At 40.6% G+C, this 19925-nt stretch overlaps 1 protein-coding gene across 1 annotated transcript in view; it reads left to right on the top strand.

Moving 5' to 3' along the window:
• Positions 1-19629, top strand: part of SPATA18 (spermatogenesis associated 18) — a 106836-nt gene extending 87207 nt beyond the window's left edge. The window contains exon 14 of the mRNA XM_024746694.1: positions 19492-19629. Coding sequence (XP_024602462.1) covers positions 19492-19629 — 138 coding nt within the window. The remainder of the gene's footprint in view (positions 1-19491) is intronic.
• Positions 19630-19925: the final 296 nt, after the last annotated feature.

Below are 19925 nucleotides of genomic sequence, written 5' to 3'. Positions count from 1 at the left end.
GCACTTGGGCTGTGGAGTCAAGAAGCCACAAAAGTTTGAGGTAGGATAAGGTGGGGAGTCTATTCTGCACCCAAGAACTTTAAAGTTTCATATAAACGGGTGTGTGGAGAGCGAACATTGTCCATTGTGAGCCATTGTGACAGTGACCATTACTCAGATTTCATTTAGTAGTAAGACTGTTAGCTCACATCTGTTTGGCAACATCTAGAGGATCCTGTTCCTTGAAAGAATGAATGAAAATGTAGTTCAGGTGTTGTGGTTGTCATCCCGTTTTATTCATTCAGCTAAAAATTACTGGCCATTCTCGGAGTGCCACGCGCACTTTCCGGGGACTGTTTTATTCCTTTATATTTTTGCGTGGGCTGCTGTTTCTCCTCTTTGCCTTTCTAACCTCTGCTGGTCCTGCAAGCCCCACCCCCTCAATGACCCTCCCCTGACTCTTCCCATGTGAGTTGCCTGGCCTTTCTAAGGCTTCTCTTGAGCTCCATGCAGCCCTCTAACATAGCCCTGTATCATATTTGCTGATTTCTTTGTAGCTGCACCCCCAGCTCCCAAGAGACTGTGGGATCCATGGGGCAGGGCCGGTGTTGTATTCAGATTTGTGCCCCAGCGCTTGGCAGAGCGTCTGGCACATGGTAGAAGCCTAGTGAATGGTTGGTGAATGAACGCAAGCAACCGTCCCGCGTTCCCTACCCTTGGGTAAACCTGAAGAAAGATGAACTAGATTTGAGATCTTACTGCATAATTAAATTACCCTGTCCAAATAATTTTTAAAGCTGAGAGGAAATTCAGAGATCGGCTACAGGAAATTGAGGACTAGAGAGGTGAAGAGAGTTGGCCAAGGTTATGCAGCTGTTTAGTGGCAAACTGGGACTGAAGCCCAATCTCCTGCTGGCCAGGCCTAGCCCAAATATGGGGAAGATTAGTTGTTATTTCCTCTTCAAAATTACCTTGGAATCCAGGCAAAATGACTTAGCAACCTAAAAATGCTAATGGGGAGACAGCAAATTAAAACTATTTACAGGAATGAATCTAACAGCAAGTATGCAAAACTCTCTGGAAAGAGGAGAAGTGGAGATGGACTCACAGCTGATTTCTTCTGACAGCGTCATGGGCCTGTAAGCCAGTGTTTGCTGGCCAAACTCTTAACGAGGGTAGATGTCTGAACAGGCCCAGCTTGGCATCTGTCTCTGACACAGATTTGGGTTGAAAGACATATGTCAAGTTCAAAAAAACTAATCGATGCGTTTGTTATCCCTAAATGTATCAAGCAGGAGATCTGAAATCTTTCTCATTTTTAGTGTTGAACAATGGTGGATGTAAAGAACAAGTGATTTTTATTTTCCACCTTGTGATTTAGAAACCAGTTGAGCCTATTTCCAGAACAAGGCCCATAAAGAAAAAAAATCTGATTTGGGGATGTGCGTTGAAGTCAGTGTTGACTAATGAGTGGTTAAGCATTGGGAAGGCTTTGTGAATATTTAGCAGAAACATGGCAAATTGGTACCAGTGACTCAGAATTTACCTGCACATGTGTTTTGTTTGGATGGTTCAGTGTTTTAACATTGAAAACATTGTCGACCTTTAAAAATAAGAAGATTTCACATGTAAAAAATTCTGGATTTCTACCTAATTTTAGAAAGTGAGAGAATCCGGTAACCCTGGATGCACTTGTATATTAGTTTTCTCATATACAAACTAGGTGTCTTAAAACAGATATCTATTCTCTCACAGTTCTGGAGGACAGAAATCCAACATCAAGGTTTTGGCAGGGCCCCTCTCCCTCTGAAGTTTCTAAGGGAGAATCCTTCCTTGCTTCTTTCAGCTTCTGGTGGTTGCCAGCATTCCTTGGCCTACTCTGCTTCTGTCTTCACGTCACCATCTCCTCTTTGTGTCAAAATTCCCTCGGCCTCACTCTAGTAGGAACTTTGTCGTTGGATTTAGAGCCCACCCAGATAATCCAGGATGATCTCATCTCAAGATCTTTAATTATATCAGCAAAGACCCCACATCCTTCATCCAAACTCTCTGTGATAGGCAGAAAAATGGCCCCCAAGGATGCCTACGCCCTAATCTCTAAAACCTGTGAATACGTTACCTTTACAAAAGGGGCTTTGCAAATGTGATTAAGGTTTAGGACTTTGTAAGACTACCCATATTATCTGGGTGGGCCCAGTCTAATCACATGAGTCCTTAAAAGCAGAGAACCTTTCCAGGCCTGTGCTCAGAGAGATATGTGAGGACAAAAGAAGGGTCAAAGGGACAAAGCATTACTAGCTTTGAAGATGGAGGAAGGGGAGGCCATGAGGTAAGGAGAGCAGGCAGCCTCTAGAAGCTTAGAAGGCAAGGAGATGGATGCTCCCTAGAGCCTCTGAAAGAAACACAGCTCTGCAGACACCTCGATTCTAGCTCAGTGAAGGTCACGTCAGACATCTGACCTCCAGAATGGAAAATAATAAATTGTACTGTTTAAGCCACTAATTTGTGGTAATTTATTACCTCAGAGATAGAAAACAAATACGCAGATCAGGCAGATGGCTTGCTCCAGGTCTAATTGAAGGGTTTTGGCTAGGACAGCCATTTGTCCTCGCCATTTCTTTTCCCTGTGCTTCCCCTAGAAACCTGCACGGTTTGCTTCCTTATTCACTCAGGTGTCTGTGCAAATGTCACCTAATCAGAGAATCCCCAAGAGACCCCTAACCTTAAAACAGAAACAAAGCTAAACAAATCCTACCGTTCTTTTTACCCACCTTTATTTTTCATCATAGCACACATCTAACGTTGTACATTTAATTGTGTCTACTGTCTGTCTTCCCCTGCTAGAACTGGAGCTCTGTGAGGGCAGGGTCTTGCTAGTTTGTTCCTAGCTGTATCCCCAGGGCCTCAAATGATGCCCAGCAAGCAGTGGGCCATCAATAAATATTTGAGTGAATGAACGGATGAATAAATGCAGACTTCCCATGCTCCCTGAGGCCCTATTCATGTACTTCCCTTTCATAAGATTTCCTGGAATTCTTCCCATCAATTCTCTTTTAAACTGAGTGGATGAGGGTGCCCCACCTAAGCTACCATCCATGCAGAGGGTGTCCACTTGGAGTCCTGGGCCCCTCTGTTCTCCTGCTGTCTCTCTTTCCAGTCCTTGATATGAACTTTGGGGGAGGATGTGCCCGTGATCTCTGCACTGCCCACTCCTGTTTCCTGGGTATTATCTCTGCCTCTGTTCATTCCCTGTTGGCGCTTTTGTTTTCAACCTTTGAAACACTGTGAACTGGAGTTTTCCCAAAAGCAGACCCAGAAGCAAGGACTGGAGTGCAGGTCCTCCATTTGGGAAGGTGATCCCAAGGAACAGAGTGAGGCAACAGGGAAAGTGAAGGAGGGAAGTGGTCAAAGCTGATACGCAGGCAGCAATGAGGACTTACCACTGTCAGTGACTGAGTTCAACCTCCTGGGGGCCCCTGGAGAGGCAAGGAAGCTGCAGCATTTATCCATCAGCTTCTGTTCTTCATGAATTGAGAGTTATCTTTGGATGTGCAACATCCCTGGCATTTGTGGTTGCCCTGCAGGAGGGCTGCACAAATTCCCTCAGGGGGATGGAGAAAACCTTCAGGCAGATAAGCAAAGAGAGGCAAGTAGTTAAGAAGGCAGCTGACAACCTGCCTCAAATTGTCTAGGAGTTGAGGGGTGGAACGGCAACCGTTATCTGTTCCAGTGCACCAGGTTCTCATAGTTCTTACTGGATGGGGAAGGCCCGAGACCCGTACCCCACACCGCCCCGTGGTGAATTCACCCACTGCCGTACACTTTCCCGCCTCCACCATGGAGACATGACCTTAGCTTCTCGTGGCTTGGCTCCCTGCAACAGTAAAGTAGTTCCTTGTTTGCATCGCTCAGATCCATGCGTCCGCTCTGTTATGCTTCGAGGTGGTGGCCAGCCACAGTCTCTAAGAAGAGAAAAGGACAAAAATCAGGAGTGCTCACACAACAAGCTGTGGTTCCTGTGTTGCAGCTGGATCTGAGGCCATACTTGAAATCCATCACACACACACACACACACACACACACACACACACACGTCCTTCTATTCATTCGAGATTCCTCTCACTCTGAGCCATCATTTCATGCCTAGGCTACTTTCCTAATGGGATGGCCCAGACCTTCATCCCTGAGGTGTCGGAGGCCCGGTTACCTCGTCTTTGTCTGTGATTGCTGCAATTAGGTGCTCAGAGTTCTCACTGCGTGGGGAAGGGCCAAGACCCATACCCCATGCCGCCCCCTCCACTGTGGTGAAGTCAATGCTATGAAAAATACGTAGCATTTACATTGTATTAGGTATTATGCCTACTGTAGAGAGGATTTAAAGTATACAAAGTATACAGGAGGATGTATGTAGGTTATATGCAAATACTGCATTTTTTTTTTTTTTTTTTTTTTGTGGTACACGGGCCTCTCAACTGTTGTGGCCTCTCCTGTTGTGGAGCACAGGCTCTAGACGCACAGGCTCAACAGCCATGGTTCACGGGCCCAGCCACTCCGCGGCATGTGGGATCTTCCCAGACCGGGGCACGAACCCGTGTCCCCTGCATCGGTAGGCGGCCTCTCAACCACTGCGCCACCAGGGAAGCCCAATACTGCATCATTTTATATGAGACTTGAGCATCCTTGGATTTTGGTATTTGTGGGGATCCTGGAACAAATTCTTCATAGATATTGAGGGATAACTGGAGAGCAAAAGAGAGAGAGAGAGAGGGAGAATATAAAACGTATTTTAAATATCTGTATATACATGTATTTTATATATACGTGTGTGGGTAGAAAATAAAAACACCATAATATTAAGAACGACCATATCTGCATGATCAACATATAGGTGACATTTTTTTCTTATTTTTGGATACTTTTATAATTTTTAACTGTAAAATATATCATTTCTGTAATCAAAAGTGAACAGTTACTTAAAAAATTTGGAAGAATCCACATTTGCATTTCAGGTATAAATTTTGGACCCTTTTGTCCTCAGCTTGCCCAGTATTTTCAGTTGCTTGGAAAAGGGGGATTTACTGCTATGAAACAGCTTTTCAAGTAGACATGAGAAATGAATGAAGACTTCAGTGCAGTCATGTCAGAAGACAGACATGAGGTCACATTATTTCTCACAGTCTGATACCACGTAGTTTCTTTTAGAGTAGATTTCAGAGTGAAGAGAGACATACTGTAGTTGCAGGTATTTACTATGAATAAACAGGTATTTACTATGAATAAACAGGTATTTACTATGAATAAACAGGTATTTACTATGAATAAACAGGTATTTACTATGAATAAACAGGTATTTACTATGAATAAACAGGTATTTACTATGAATAAACAGGTATTTACTATGAATAAACAGGTATTTACTATGAATAAACAGGTATTTACTATGAATAAACAGGTATTTACTATGAATAAACAGGTATTTACTATGAATAAACAGGTATTTACTATGAATAAATCTGGGAGGTCCTATGAGTTAGAAATATAATTATGCAAAAACTTTTGCAGGAAAAGACTGCCACTCCAAGTGAACTGGAAAGAAGGCTTAGTCTTTTTGTTTCACTTCATTTTTGAAATTGAATCTAAGCACACTTTTAGTCTTGAGTGAAAAAAGTATTTATTATACATTTGTATTATATTTATTATATTATAGGTAATAGTTAAATATATTTTAACTCGAGATAACTACCTATATTTTGTTTTAAATCCAAAATTTGATTATCTTGCACTTTTGAACTTCATTTTCTTGCTTGAGATGCCTTTACAAATGTAGAAAAAAATAGAGAGAGACAGTTCAAATTCATGAAAATCAGAATTAATAGTTATAACTCTTAATACATTAGGATTTAATATCACAAAAATTAATAATTCTCTGCTTAAAAGAATGCCTAATTTAACAAGCTGATAACATAATTTGTAATGACGTATTTTGTGCATGTAAATGGATCATGTTATTTTGACTTTGAAAATGCTTAGAGACAGTGTTTAGCATCAATTTGAAAAATCTGCCTGTTTGCATTATTAATTTGCTTAGTGGAAAAAGAAAGCACCAAGTTTTCATAGAAACAGAGTGCAAGAGTGGACTTGGGGACTTCCCTGGTGTCACAGTGGTTAAGAATCCACCTGCCATTGCAGGGACATGGGTTCGAGCCCTGGTCTGGGAAGATCCCACATGCCGCAGAGCAGCTACACCTGTGTGCCACAACTACTGATCCTGCGCTCTAGAGCCCAGGAGCCACAACTACTGAAGCCTGCACGCCTAGGGCCCGAGCTCCGCAACAGGAGAAGCCACCACAATGAGAAACCCGTGCACCGCAACAAAGAGTAGCCCCCGCTCACCGCAACTAGAGAAAGACACGCGCAGCAACAAAGACCCAATGCAGCCAAAAATAATAAATAAATAAATTTATTAAAAAAAAAAAAAAAAGAATGGACTTGGGAGGTTAACAAACCCCTCTATTTTATAGCTGATATAGATACCTAGAGTTAAATAATCTGTCCAGGTTAACAGTTAATGTATAGCAGACTTGCTACTAGATCTCTCACTAGAATGGAGTGCTAGTATCATTTCATTTCAGGCAAAGTGAAAGAAAAATAAACATTTGTGGGCATCTATTATGGGCTCTTACAAAGATTTTCCAAGAAATTTTCTGAAGTGAAAACCAATCGGCTTAGGAAGGTCACATACTTTGTCCAAGGTCACATGGCTGACTAAAATTGGAGCTGTGATCCCAAACCAGGACTATCTCAATCAATAACACTTGAGAAATTATTATTTGGGAGAAAGTACTTCCAGAATTGTGGAATAAGGGCATCCAAAAATCCACTCCTCGATGAAAGCAACAAAAACATTGGTAAAAATTTTCACAATTAAAATTTTCAGTTCTCTGGAAATTAATCAAAAGTTTGCACAAATCTAAAGAGTGTTTATTCAAGAAAAATGGCTGTATCTTGATAAGGACAGCATGCTTTGTGGCATTTTAACTATCCCTATCTCATTTTCCTCTCTCCAGTTTTATGGTAGCCTTGAATATGAACAGCCTTACAACCATGACAACAGCTATGTCAACAGCCTCATGGCCCCTAAAGAAGGCAGATGGATTTGGAGCTCCCCCAAGTCCCATCTCCAGAGATTTGTCATAAAATGACCTGTCTGGCAGCTCTCTGAAAACCTCCTTTGCAGAGCTTGTCTTTATTTAACTTGACTCAGACCTAGCTCAGTGCGAAATCCCTTTTCCCAGGATGTTTGTTGTAAATAATCAATGGCAATTGTTTAGCATCACAATGGCTGGAGGCAGTGATACCAGGTGGGGACTTCCAAAGGGAAAATTGGAATAGGGGACTTTGAAAAGCTCCAGCATATTACTGGGAGCCTAGAAGGACACAAACATGTGCACTACCAGGAAAGAGAAGGCTCTAATTTCTAACCTCTGGCTGACCTTGAGGCTCTGTATAAGCAAGTAGTAAAGGCTGAGGCAGAATTGTAAACTGCCACAGCGGTGAAGTCATGCCACAATATACACACAGAGCTCCTCAGAAAAGAGTGGGAAACTTACTGGTTCAAGGCATTTAAGGAAATCTCTATACAATCATTAGCTGACCACTAAGCTAACCAATACGGTACTTCAATGGCTGCAAATAAAAAATAATATAGATTTTACAGAATTAGTAAGGAAATGACTAAGCAAACAAATAGTAACAACAAAAACGAACCGCAACAATAACATCCCTGGAGAGGAGGAAAACCTTATTTTGGGGATTGCCACATTATATTATTGAAAATATCCGGTTGCCAACTTGCAAAGAAACAGAAAAGTATGGTCCATACAAAGGAGAAAAAGAAGTCAATAGAAATGCGTCCAGAGGAAGTCCAACCGTTGGACTTACTAGACAAAGACTTTAAGACAGCTATTGCAAATATTTGCAGAGAACTAAAGGAAACAATGTCTAAAGAATTAAAGGAAAATATGAATGCAAAGATCATATGACTCCATTTGTATCAAATGTCAAAGATAGGCAGATACATAAAGACAGAAAGTAGATTCGTGTTTGCTAGGGCTTGAGGTAAGGGGGGAATGGGAATGCTAATGGGTCTGGGATTCTTTTTAGGGGGATGAAAATGTACTTATAATTAGTGGTTATGGTGAATATACCAACTCTGTGAATGTACTAAAACCCACTTAATTGTATACTTAAAAAGGGTGACTTTCATCTGGGCATGGTTTTACATGCCAGGACCATGTAATTTGTCATCTAATTGTTGAACTGTTAAGTTGAACATATAAAATCATTAGAGCATATAAGTGCTATCAAGGAATCAAAGTACTCCAATGTATGTCTTTAAAAATGTATCAGTGTTTTTCTGAATTCTCCCCTATCTTGCTTTAAATCTAATCTCTTCACTTTCTAAACATATTTTCTTATATTTTTGAAATTTATGAGGATTCTGTTCTGTTTCCTATCTACAGAGCTAACATTTAGTTGGGTGTTTTCAGGCAGATTCTTCAGGCAAAGTGACCTTCTCTACACTGCTCCTTCCATGTCTTCACATTCCTATGGCCTTTTAGAAATCTACACCATCTCCCATCAATATCTGTACAAATGAGTTTATAAGCTGACATTTGGGCCTAGAGTAACCTTGAAGAGATGCCAGAGGCACTTGGTCGAATTAAAATCATAGCATTAGCAAGAAGTGATTTTCCTAAGGAATTCAGATGTGATAGACAAGGCTTCCAGACTTATAAGGGAGAATTTTTTTTTTTTGCTCTAGGAAATGGCATGTGAAGATGAGACTTGCATGATTAAGGGAACTTACAGAAAAGTTTAGGTTGAAAAAACCTACAGGGTTTTCTCCCCCGACTCCTCATCCTGGAAAATTTTATAGAAATTAAATGGGATCTAGTGAACATTAAACACTTTATAAGGAAAACAGATTTTTCAAGTAAACAGAAGACAATCTACAGTTTTATAAAAATGTATCATTTGAATTCTACTATTTGTTTTAGTCCAAAGAAAGTTTCAAAATGTCCCACTAGATTTGAATAGAATTATACTAGTAGAGTATGTAATACCAACTTTTTTGGACTGAATTTTTAAAAATATCTATTGGGGTTTTCAAAAAGGAATGTAATCTCCTATGGTCACACACATTAAGGGGATGAATAAACAATGGAAGGGATCCAACTGACTCAAGGATTCTAAAATGCTAAGAACCTGAGATAATGATCACCACCATAGGACACACATCTGGGAGAGAAAGAATAATGCTAGGGTCAAGTCCATCCATCCTGGGCCACAGTTGGACTCTCTAGCATGACCAAGCTTGAGATTGTACTCATGTGTAGCCAAATAACCGTGGAAATTCACATTCTCAGCATGGCTTTTTTACAAATTCATCGAGTTTAAAGAAAAAGCCTTTTTCTTCTACTTTGAGCTATCAGTGTTGTTGCCAAGTGTGGTGTGTCTTGTTTAACTTGGGGGATAATGGTTTACAGACCTCAAATAGCATCTCAAGAAAGTCTTCAACATCAGATGCACTTCTGTGGGGACTTTAAAATGTGACCTGAGGGAGAATATTCAACATGGTAAGCAGGTTTATGTGTCACTAATGGCAATATGTTAACACATTTCCTGTTACATGTTAATGATGGTGGTGATGTCTATGTAGAGCGTTTTAGAGTTTACAAGGAATTTTTACAGACATAATTTTACTTAATTCACGCAAAAGCCTGTGAGATATTCAGGGCAGATATTTTTGTCTTCATTTCACACACGGGAAAACTGCGGTTCAGAGGAGTTGAACTCTCTGCTTGTCGTTACTAGAGCTGAGGTCTGGACCCAGGACTCCAATTTCAGAACATTTTGCAAACCCATGTTCTCTGTCTGGACTGCACATCAGAATCATCTGGATGATGTTAGGAAAAATCTTCATGCCCTGGCTGAACCCCAGACCAAAGATATCAGAATGACTTGTCATAAGACCCAGGCAACTGTATTTGTCACAGCTCTTCAGATAACACCAATGTTCAGCCAAGTTTGAGAACCTTATTCTACTATATCATGTTTCTTCCTTATGGGAAATGTGGCATTCAAAAACTGAGACCCAGAGGCCAAGATGTGTTGCTTCAAAGATTTTAAGATATTCATTGTCTCATTCAGCTATTATTTATTGAGAGTCTTCTATGTGCCTAGAGGCACTTTTCTAGAAGATACCACAAAGTTCCTGGCAGTCTGGTTACTTCACAGGCATGATTATCACCTTGGTTAAGTGTGGAGAGCTGCCCTCATGGTGCTGAATCTTCCTCACTGTTGCCCCACTTCTTTTTTTTTTGCGGTATGCTGGCCTTTCACTGTTGTGGCCTCTCCCGTTGCGGAGCACAGGCTCCGGACGCGCAGGCTCAGCGGCCATGGCTCATGGGCCCAGCCGCTCCGCGGCATGTGGGATCCTCCCGGACCGGGGCACGAACCCGCGTCCCCTGCATCGGCAGGCGGACTCTCAACCACTGCGCCACCAGGGAAGCCCTTGCCCCACTTCTTGATTTGACCCTGATGCTGATCACTTTCTTCCTACATGAGAAGTTAGAGCACCATGATGGAGGTGGGATGTACGGACACTTCCACTGTGTAAAGGCACATGTGAAAAATTCCACTCAGGGCCCAGAGTAAAGAATTTTTAAAAATTAAAAAAATATTTTTATTGGAGTATAGTTGATTTACCATTTTGTGTTAGTTTCAGGTGTACAGCAAAGTGATTCAGTTACACATAGACATATATACACTCTTTTTCAGATTCTTTTCCCATATAGGTTATCACAGAATATTGAGTAAAGCAAGAACATCCTTTTCTGCTACCAGCTATGCTTCCTTTTGTTAGATAAGGAGAGCGTGTAATCCATCGTGCTCTTCTTTTTGACTTGGCTGCTAGGAGGCTTGGAACTACGTACTGTATACAAGTCCGGTTGGTTTCCTTCACTGCATCTCTTTTGGCACATTTGCCCCCACATCAGGCAGAGTCTTGGCCCTCCTGACGCTTTAACAAATCATTGTCAAGAGTTTAATGAAGGTCTGGGGAGGGTTAAGGGAAACCAGTGAGTTATGGTGGGACCTCCTGGGGCTTGTTGCAGCTGGAAGGAAGCCACTGCAGCCAGAGCCTGGAGGAGACATGAGAAGCAGTTGCTGGCACATGGAAGGAGTCTGCAGCTGTAGGAGATGGCTGCCTGACAGGAGCTGTAGCTGTTGGTGGAGGACTGCAACCACTGCCAACGCAGTAGGGAAGGAACGTGGAGCAAAATATCCCAACATCTTTCTCTTCTTGACCTTGAATCCCTTGCCAGGGATGGCCATTGGCCAAAACAGACAGGAACCAGAGGGCAAAGAAGCCCAACTGATAGACTCGAGGTGAGTGTCCGTCGCAGGACACAGAGCAGGGTGAAGGGTGGATCTGGAAGGGCAAGTGAGGCAACCCACCACCCCATCTCAACCAGGCAATGAGCCTTACACTTTACGTGCCTTTTATTGTTTGCTACTTCCTTTGTTATTTTGCACTTTAAAATTAGGCTGAGTAAAAAAAAAAAAAAAAGGGTAAAAGTTTAGAAATGGCAGTAAAACCCTAAAATAACACTATTTACTGTGGTTGAAACATGTAAGGGAAATATATGACCACCACCATCTTCCTACATGTCCATGTCCAAGTTTTAGGAACTCTTGAGGGAAATAAGCCAACACTGTCGTCTTTATGATTGAATCATCTCTCTGTGTCTCTCACAGTCATCTACACCAGCCATATATCTTTGTATAAACTAGAGAGCTGATTTTTTTCTGACAGATCTATATATTGCTCTTTAGGGATATGACTGGAGTAAATTCTCCTGTCATGTTTTTTAAACTCAACTACACTACTGCATGAGCTATTATTTTTGCTTTTTTTTTAAAGCGTGTTCTTTGTTTAAGATTTTGAAAACACAGAAACTGTAAAAAGAAAATAATGATTCCCCAACTCTGCACCTAGAGATGACCACTATAAACATTTGAGCATATTTTCTTTATATCTCTATGTTTACTTATTTGTTTCTTTTACCACCACCAGCACGACAGCACTTATTAAAAGCTTGGCACTATTCCAAGCACTTTACCATATAAAGTAAAAACTCTTATGATCTTCATTTTACAGATGAGGAAACTGAGGCAGACAAAGGTTATATAATTTGCCCAAGGTCACAAGGGAAATAAGTGGTGAGACTGGGATTTGAACCAGAACACTGTGCTCAGGTACCCACACTCCAAGTTACAGAACAGAGTGATATGACATCAGTTAAAAACAGGAACAGTGGAAGGAAAAACAAAGGTAAGACCATAAAATGGAATCAGGAATTGACTAAAAATTCCAAACCATAAACACCTTCTGGTTTTTATGCTTCTGGCATTCCACAAAGTTTGCTCTAAGTTTGTAAGCTTCTAGTTCCAAAAAGGGGAGCGTTGTCCATTTCAAAAGGCTTGGTGTTCATAAGATTAAAAACAGATCAAATTGTCAACAGAAATACTGCTATTGTTGATATTATGACCAGGCAGAAGTAATCTTATAAATACTTGGCTATTGTGTAATGTAATTAATGATGCTATTTATTCTTTCATTTATTGTTTCATTATTATTAAGCACCTACTCTGGTTCAGGCAGTTCTAGGTGTTAGGAATACAGTATTCAGTAAGTTTCTGTGTTAGGGATCTTACATTCTAGTGAAAGAGACAGACAATAACCAAGTAAATAAGTTAAAAATATATCATTTCAAGTAGGGGGAGAGTGCCAGAGTGGAGAAGGGAAGGCCTACTTCAGGAACATCCCAACTGGGACAAAAGATGAATTTTGTGGTCTGTGTTTCATAGCATCCCTCAAAAAAGACCAAGTTGAATTCAGGAAAGGCAGTTAACGTGGGAGAGCAGCACAATCTATGGCGGTAGATTTTAGATTCTAAAGAAAAATAGATGGACTTCATATCCTGTAATTAATCATCTGTAAATATAGTTTTAAAATGTTTTTCATCCAAGGATTGGTAAGTATTGGGGAATACAGTAGTGAGGTCTACTACCAGTGAACCCTGGAGTTAAACATGGAACGGTGGTTCTCAAACTTGTGCTTACATCAGATTCCCCAAGAAGGCTTCTTAAAACCTAGATTATCAGCTCGCCCCAAGAGGTTTTGCTTTAGAGGGCTTGGGGTGGGGTCCAATAATTTGCATTCCTAATAAGTTCCCATGTGCTGCTGCTTCTGTTACTTCAGAGATCACTCTCTGAGAACCACTGATATGGACCCATGGGTCTTAAGAGACAGTTTGGGTGGTGACCATGGTGGGGATTCCAGGAGTTGGGGTAAAATAATGAAGGTAGGGTTGAAATCCTCTTGGAAAAATGAAGTGGCCTAACCTTGCCCATCTTTTTAGAAGACCATCCCATTATTTACTTAGAAGTGAGCTGAGGAGGTGCTTGTTCCCAAGGTTTTTTCCCTGGGGAAATTGTTTTCAAAGGGCTACAAAGCACAGACAAATGGGTACTTGAAGGTCCAAGTTCTATTCCATTAGTCTGGCCAAAACTGTTTTGGCCTGGAAAACTTTCAGGAAGATGCAAATGAAACATCTATGTTAAACATATATTTTATACTGGTAAAAATACATCACAGTGTCATAAAATTATATTTTATACTGATTAAAAAAACCCTTTAAAAATATGAGACCTTTCCAAATTAAAATCTTTGAAAACATCATTTTAATAGATACATACATAACATTCCATCATGTGATTATATGTACCGTTTACTGAACCGTTTCTCTTTTGAAGATTTCCACTGATTTTGCTCCTACAAATCTTGGTATAATGAATACCTGTGCACATAGATCTTTGCTTACATTTCTAATTACTCTAGATTACTCAAAGTGGAATTGCTGAGTCAAAATGAACATTCCTATATGTGCTTGAAATATATTTCCACTTGTTTCTAACCAAGAGCTATTTAAATGTGAACAGTGTCGCAAGGACAGCGTGATTTTGACTTTTTCTTCTTTGCCATTTGAATGAGACTAAGCCTTTGTGTTCTCAAAATAATAAGCATGTGACTCATCTAGGAGGAAACAAAATTTCACATCAAAATGTCTGGAAAGAAAATTTATGGAAGTCTCTTTGAAGAGGCAGTAAATGGAAAACTGCCACACAGTACACAGCAAACATTCCTAAACCCCATCTTTAAACATCTCTCTCTCCCCAGAGTTGCATCTTTACAGCAGCTGCTCCCGACAGTCTCTAGTCTTTGTCTTTCTCTCCAGCCTCAGCTGATCTCTCTCACCTTCCAGACTGAGGTCCATGCCTCTCTCGTGTTAATAAATGTAAGCTCTTCAGTTTTTTTAATGTCCAGCCATAGCCTTAAGTAGTGAAATTAAGGCCCAGAAATGGACTGAGCAAAGAATTCTCTTTAAGAGGCTTTGGAGGGAAGCTCTGTGAACACTGCAGGAATGCACTGCAGGTTGGCTTTGGCCAAAAGGTGCCCCTTAACTTAGACATCGGTCCCCACTGTTGGAAGGCTGAATAGCCAAATGCCTCTTCAGTATCATTTTTGGCCTTCCTGAACTTGGCTGGTCTCAATGATTGCACGATTGGATAAGTTCCAATCACGTCTATCATATCTAATCATTGTAACAAAGCAAATTTATTAACATTTGAATACTCACTTTTAAATGTAGGTAAGCACTGTTGATGTAACTTGGATGAAAAATCTCTTTATGTGTTTTATATGTTGAAATTCTATTATTTCTTTGAAGTAGGTGTACACTTACTAATTTCAAAGAGTGTAATATATTACTAATTATTGTAAAGTTGTTAATTTTACATACAAAAGCAAAAAGAATGTTCGGACAGTTAAATAGGTAAATCGATTCATTGTATGAACGGTAAGAGGATGTATTAACCACACAGCTTTAGGAAGAAGTTTATATCCTTTTCCAGCCAACACGTGCTTATAAAAATTAAAACAATAACACAAGGCTGAATAATCAAGCTCGATTTTATTCATAATTAGAACCTTTGTGGAATCATTTGGTGTATTAGCATTCCTAACGTTAAACAAAATAATCTTAAAGAAATTATTTAATTTTGAGTGAGTTAACCCCCATTTGGGTTATTTCTTTGAAGGCAAAGACCATTTAAGAATTTTGGTGAATGAATTAAAAGCAGAATGCCAACTTTTTCGTCTCAAAATTATGTAAGGAGGAAAATCTTCATAATCATGTACAGCAGCATCTATGAAAAATTACCATTGATCCAGATGTAAGAAAAAATATACACTATGAGGAACATGAGACAGTACTAGAGAAAAATGAAGTATCTAAAAACCTTCTCCCTCCTTTTCTGCTATCAGTTTAAAGTCAGTGGCTCTTCAGTGCAGCAGACATGAAGGCAAGTAACCCCAGGACCAATCTAGCAACTGGCAAAGCTCAGAAACTATTCCTCTAAATCTTAATGGTAAATTTGTACAATTTAGCTAATAAAAGGTTAAATAATAAAGGTTTGATAATAATTATTATTATTTAGATTTATTGTGGTTATCCCAGAAGTATGTTCTCTGATTAGGATAATTTGGCTTTAGGTGAATTTTGCTTTTTTTTTTTCATCCAGACATTTGTAATTCAGTCAAACCGTGTATTTGCCACATCTGTAATTTACTTTAATATTTCTAATCCTGTCAAAGCTCATTAGCAGAAACTGCTGTTGACTGCAGCAGCAAGAGATTGGGCCCAAAGTGCCTTATTAAAACACTCCCATCTGGATGTGAGTCTTTCAGCTTTCCTCAGTGAGGCCTTCAACTGGCAAAAGCAGAGATTTGCTATGATCAGGAAAGGTTTCTTGTCTCCAACGTTCTTCTCTTCCAAATCTTCAAGTACCTGACGTATTGTTTCTAATTTGGAATGGTATTTTCTTACTAGACACCAAGAGGATTCAAGTCCCTATTTTCTGCTAAAAAATGCCTACTGGTGTTCACCGTGGCAAGAAGGCTTAGAGTACATTGTATCCAAATCCTCACTTTGCAGATGAAGCAACAGGCCTGAGGAGGTGAAAGAACTTGTCCAAGGTCTGGCAGCTAACTAGGGAAGAACTGTCATGGGATCCAGCCTCCCAAAATGCAATCCTGCACTCGGTCCAGAGAAGCAAGTTGTCACCTTTCAATCTATCTTTTTTCTCTTTCTTAGTGCCATGTTCCTGACCAGAGTTAAGAAACATCTTCCTATAGTAAACCCCTGTTTAGAACAGTGTGCCGGTTTTTTGGGTTTTTTTTTTTTTGTTTTTTTAATGATGTTGCTTTAAATAGACTACTTTCTCTAAATAAGTCATATTCCTTTGGAATAATCCTCCAAAAAAAAAGAAACATCTTCCTTTTTCTTCTCCAATCAGTCATATTTCAGCTTTCAAGCACTGATGGGACAGAGCCTCTTTGATCTCTTTCTAAGTATTTCCTGAGTATTTCAACCTGCTGCCTCATGGGTTTAATGAGGATCACAGATGATCCATTGATGTTTCTGGCTCAATGAGCCATTCATTATTATAGTGATTATTACGAAATGCATTTTGGCAAGCTCTCCTTCCCCTTAATTTTGAAACCCATGTGTACTTGACAGGAAATCTAGTCCGTGTGTTTTTCACTCATTTGCACCCAGGTCATTATAATGTGGTTGGTCAGAGCTAACTGGACGCTAAGTAGTGCTCTGGGCCTTTTCATAACACGTTGATGATCTTAGCTTCTGTAAGACGTCATCAGCCAGATTGTATGCAGCTAGCGTTCCAACTCCAGCTCTTCGAAGTTGACTCTGACATACTCCCAGGCACTTGTTCTTAATTAACTCCATATTTGTGATATTTTCTTTGGATGACTATGTGAGACTGAGACAAGCTTGAGCACACTATCCTCATTCTAGAAACATGTAGAAATAGTAATATAAATAATAATACCAAACGTTTATTGAGTATTTACTATGTACCAGGTACAGTTTTAGGCATGCTACCTGTATTCAGTTCTCACAATAACCCAGTGACATGGGTAGGATTATTATTTCCATTTTAAAGACTGGAAAAATAGAAGTCCCAGGTCACAGCTAATAGGCACCGAAGCCACAGATTGGATCCAGTCAGTCTAGCTCCAGAGCCAGAGCTTCTGAAACCTGTGTAGCCATTGTGTGAAACTGACTCTGTGTCCATGAGAAACTGCATTTCCTTACACTGGATTTGAGATGCTTCAGTGAATAGGCCTGCCAACATTAGCTTTCTTAGATGGCTATCTCAATGACTCAGATATGTTAAAATTTGCAATCACTATGGCTACTGTAAATGCCCATATGGATTCCTTTGGCCAAAAAAAGAGCAACTGAAATTGGACCCATCTGCTTGGGTGGATATCCTGTTGTGCCACTTGATCCCAGAGGATATCTGAAGACTGTACACAATTCAAGGTGAGAAAGGCTGCTCTTGCCTGGAGACCTGACGATATGCTGTTGTCAGGGCCACATGACCCAGGCAGAACCAGTACCGTGCACCTAGGAACTACTACGGGCACATTGAATTGAACGTTGAAAACCAGAGACGTCGTTGGAAGAACACAGGATAAACAAGGTTGTACCTTTACAGGAAATTGGGGAGGAGGGCCAGCTTACCTCAAGCCTGGAAAAAGTCCTATCCTCATAGCTCTGCCCATACTCATTTGCACCTTAAATTGCTTGTGGAAATCTGGGACAGGGAGACAGTTACATTTGCCATGCATTAGCTCAGCCACATCTGTGTCCTTTCTCTGAATATCAGTCAAATCAAAACATGTTTGGGGAAGAGAGACCAGAGAAGCCACTATCTTTGAACCACAGAGGACCGGTTATGGGTTCTTGAGGCTGTGGTAGGATCCTGTTCCTGATTCTTAGGTTTACCCTTTGCTCACATTTTAGCTACACAACCGTAGGCCCCAAAGACAGTCAACCTCATAATTAAAAGTGATAAAGAAATATTTTATTTGGTCTCCTGATCAAAGGCTTAGGATCTATGTACCCTTCTTGGATAATCTCAGCAGGTCATCTGCCATCTCTATTCTTCCTCCCAAGTCTGAGCCTGTAGCCCACATCTCTTTGCTGTGTTTAGGAACTGCCCATCCATTTTCCCACTGCACACCTCTATTCGGAGGTCCCATAGGATCGCAAACTCAGTGTCTAAAATTGAACTTATCCACCCTTCTTCCCAGCTCCCACAACAGGCTCCTTCCCTTGTATTTCTCTCTCATAAATGACTCTAAGTTTCCCTTCCTTCCTCACCTCCTTTACAGTCAATCTATCCAGTTTTGTCATCTACCTGTTTACACTGTGTTAAATCAGCACACCTGCTCTAACTGCTTTACATTCAGTCTATCCAGTTTTGTCATCTACCTGTTTACACTGTGTTAAATCAGCACACCTGCTCTAACTGCCCTTCTCCTTCCATAACTGTCCACTGCAACCCCTTCCATCAGGCTGCAAATATCTCACTGGCATTGCCATCACCTCGCTCTGCCTCCAATCCATTCTCTACACTCTGTGCACGTATGATGGTCTCTTCACTGGCTCTCTATTGCCCTTGGGGATAAAATCTTAACTCTCACTGATCTGTCTTTTTCTCTAGACTGTGAGTTCTTTGAGAGAAGGGATGTAGTCCAATTCATCATTAAATATTCATTGAATCATTGGTTGAGTGAATGAAAGTGCCTACGCTGGTTCTATTCAATGGCAAAGCAAGTCTCCTTTTTCTTCTAAAGGTTGAGGGAGGGGGTCGAGGGGGAGGGAAGTCAGGGATGATGATCTCTTGACTCACGTGTTTCAAAGAGGAAAGCAGGAGAGTAACACTCAGCTTCCTATGTTCTGGTTATGTGCCACTAGATGTTTTAAAGGGATAAGCTCACTGTATCCCAGCAGACACCCTGTGCATATTACTGTCTTTATTTTTGAGATGATAAACTAAGGTCCAGTAAAGAATATGCCCAAGCTCACAAGTTTAGTCATGAACCAAGCTTAGTAATTGACCAAGTCATCATTCAAACCTTAATCTGACTAACTCCAAAGCTGGGCCTTCTTATGCCCATCAACCATATAAAATTCATTCTAAAACTAAGTCCGATAATCTTGTACATGAACCACATCTGATCCAGGCATCCTGCCCACCCTCCCTCAAATGTCCTTTGCCAATACACTCACTCAGTCCTCTGTTCCACCCATCACAGCCTCCCAACCACAGTCCAGCAGGCTCCAGCAGAGCTCAGAGTTTGCCAGTCTGACTTGGAGATAAGGAGTATCTTATGGAACTTTCCTGATCCAATAATATCCCCTTGGTTTTCCTGGATCAGATAGGGAGTTTTAATTGAAATTAAAATCTTATCTGTAATTGCTTAGTTAGAAGACATATTTTCCTCTTTCACAGGTTCTGATTCTTGGGAAGAATTTAGAGAAGCTAAGTAAAAATAAGCAGGGTGCAAAGAGGGAAGTGGATTTCCTCGCATCAGAGTTTGAAACTTTCAGAACTTTGGATTCAGCTGCTGAGATGAATGGGGCAACTTGAGCACTGTGAGACTGAACACAATTCCTCGAGGAGCACAAGTCTGTGAGTGAGGGAGAGAATAACGGTGGTGTCATATGTTCAGGGAAAACCAGTGTGAGATGGGAGCTATTGTCCAACGCAATGCACTTTAAAATTCGACCACGTGGCTAAGCACTTACTGTGTAACCAGCACTGAATGTACAAATAAATAAGACACAGTTCCTGCTGGTGAGCTCACGGTCCAGTTAAGGAGACAGCCATGAAAACAAATAAGTAACAATTTGTTATGATAATTACGCTGAGTACCTGCAATGGCA

The sequence above is a fragment of the Neophocaena asiaeorientalis genome, unplaced genomic scaffold, assembly GCF_003031525.2.
Source record: "Neophocaena asiaeorientalis asiaeorientalis breed wild unplaced genomic scaffold, Neophocaena_asiaeorientalis_V1.1 scaffold19, whole genome shotgun sequence".
NCBI lineage: Eukaryota > Metazoa > Chordata > Mammalia > Artiodactyla > Phocoenidae > Neophocaena > Neophocaena asiaeorientalis.
The sequence above is the reverse complement of the archived record's forward strand: the minus strand, read 5'-3'. Positions and strand labels throughout refer to the sequence as shown.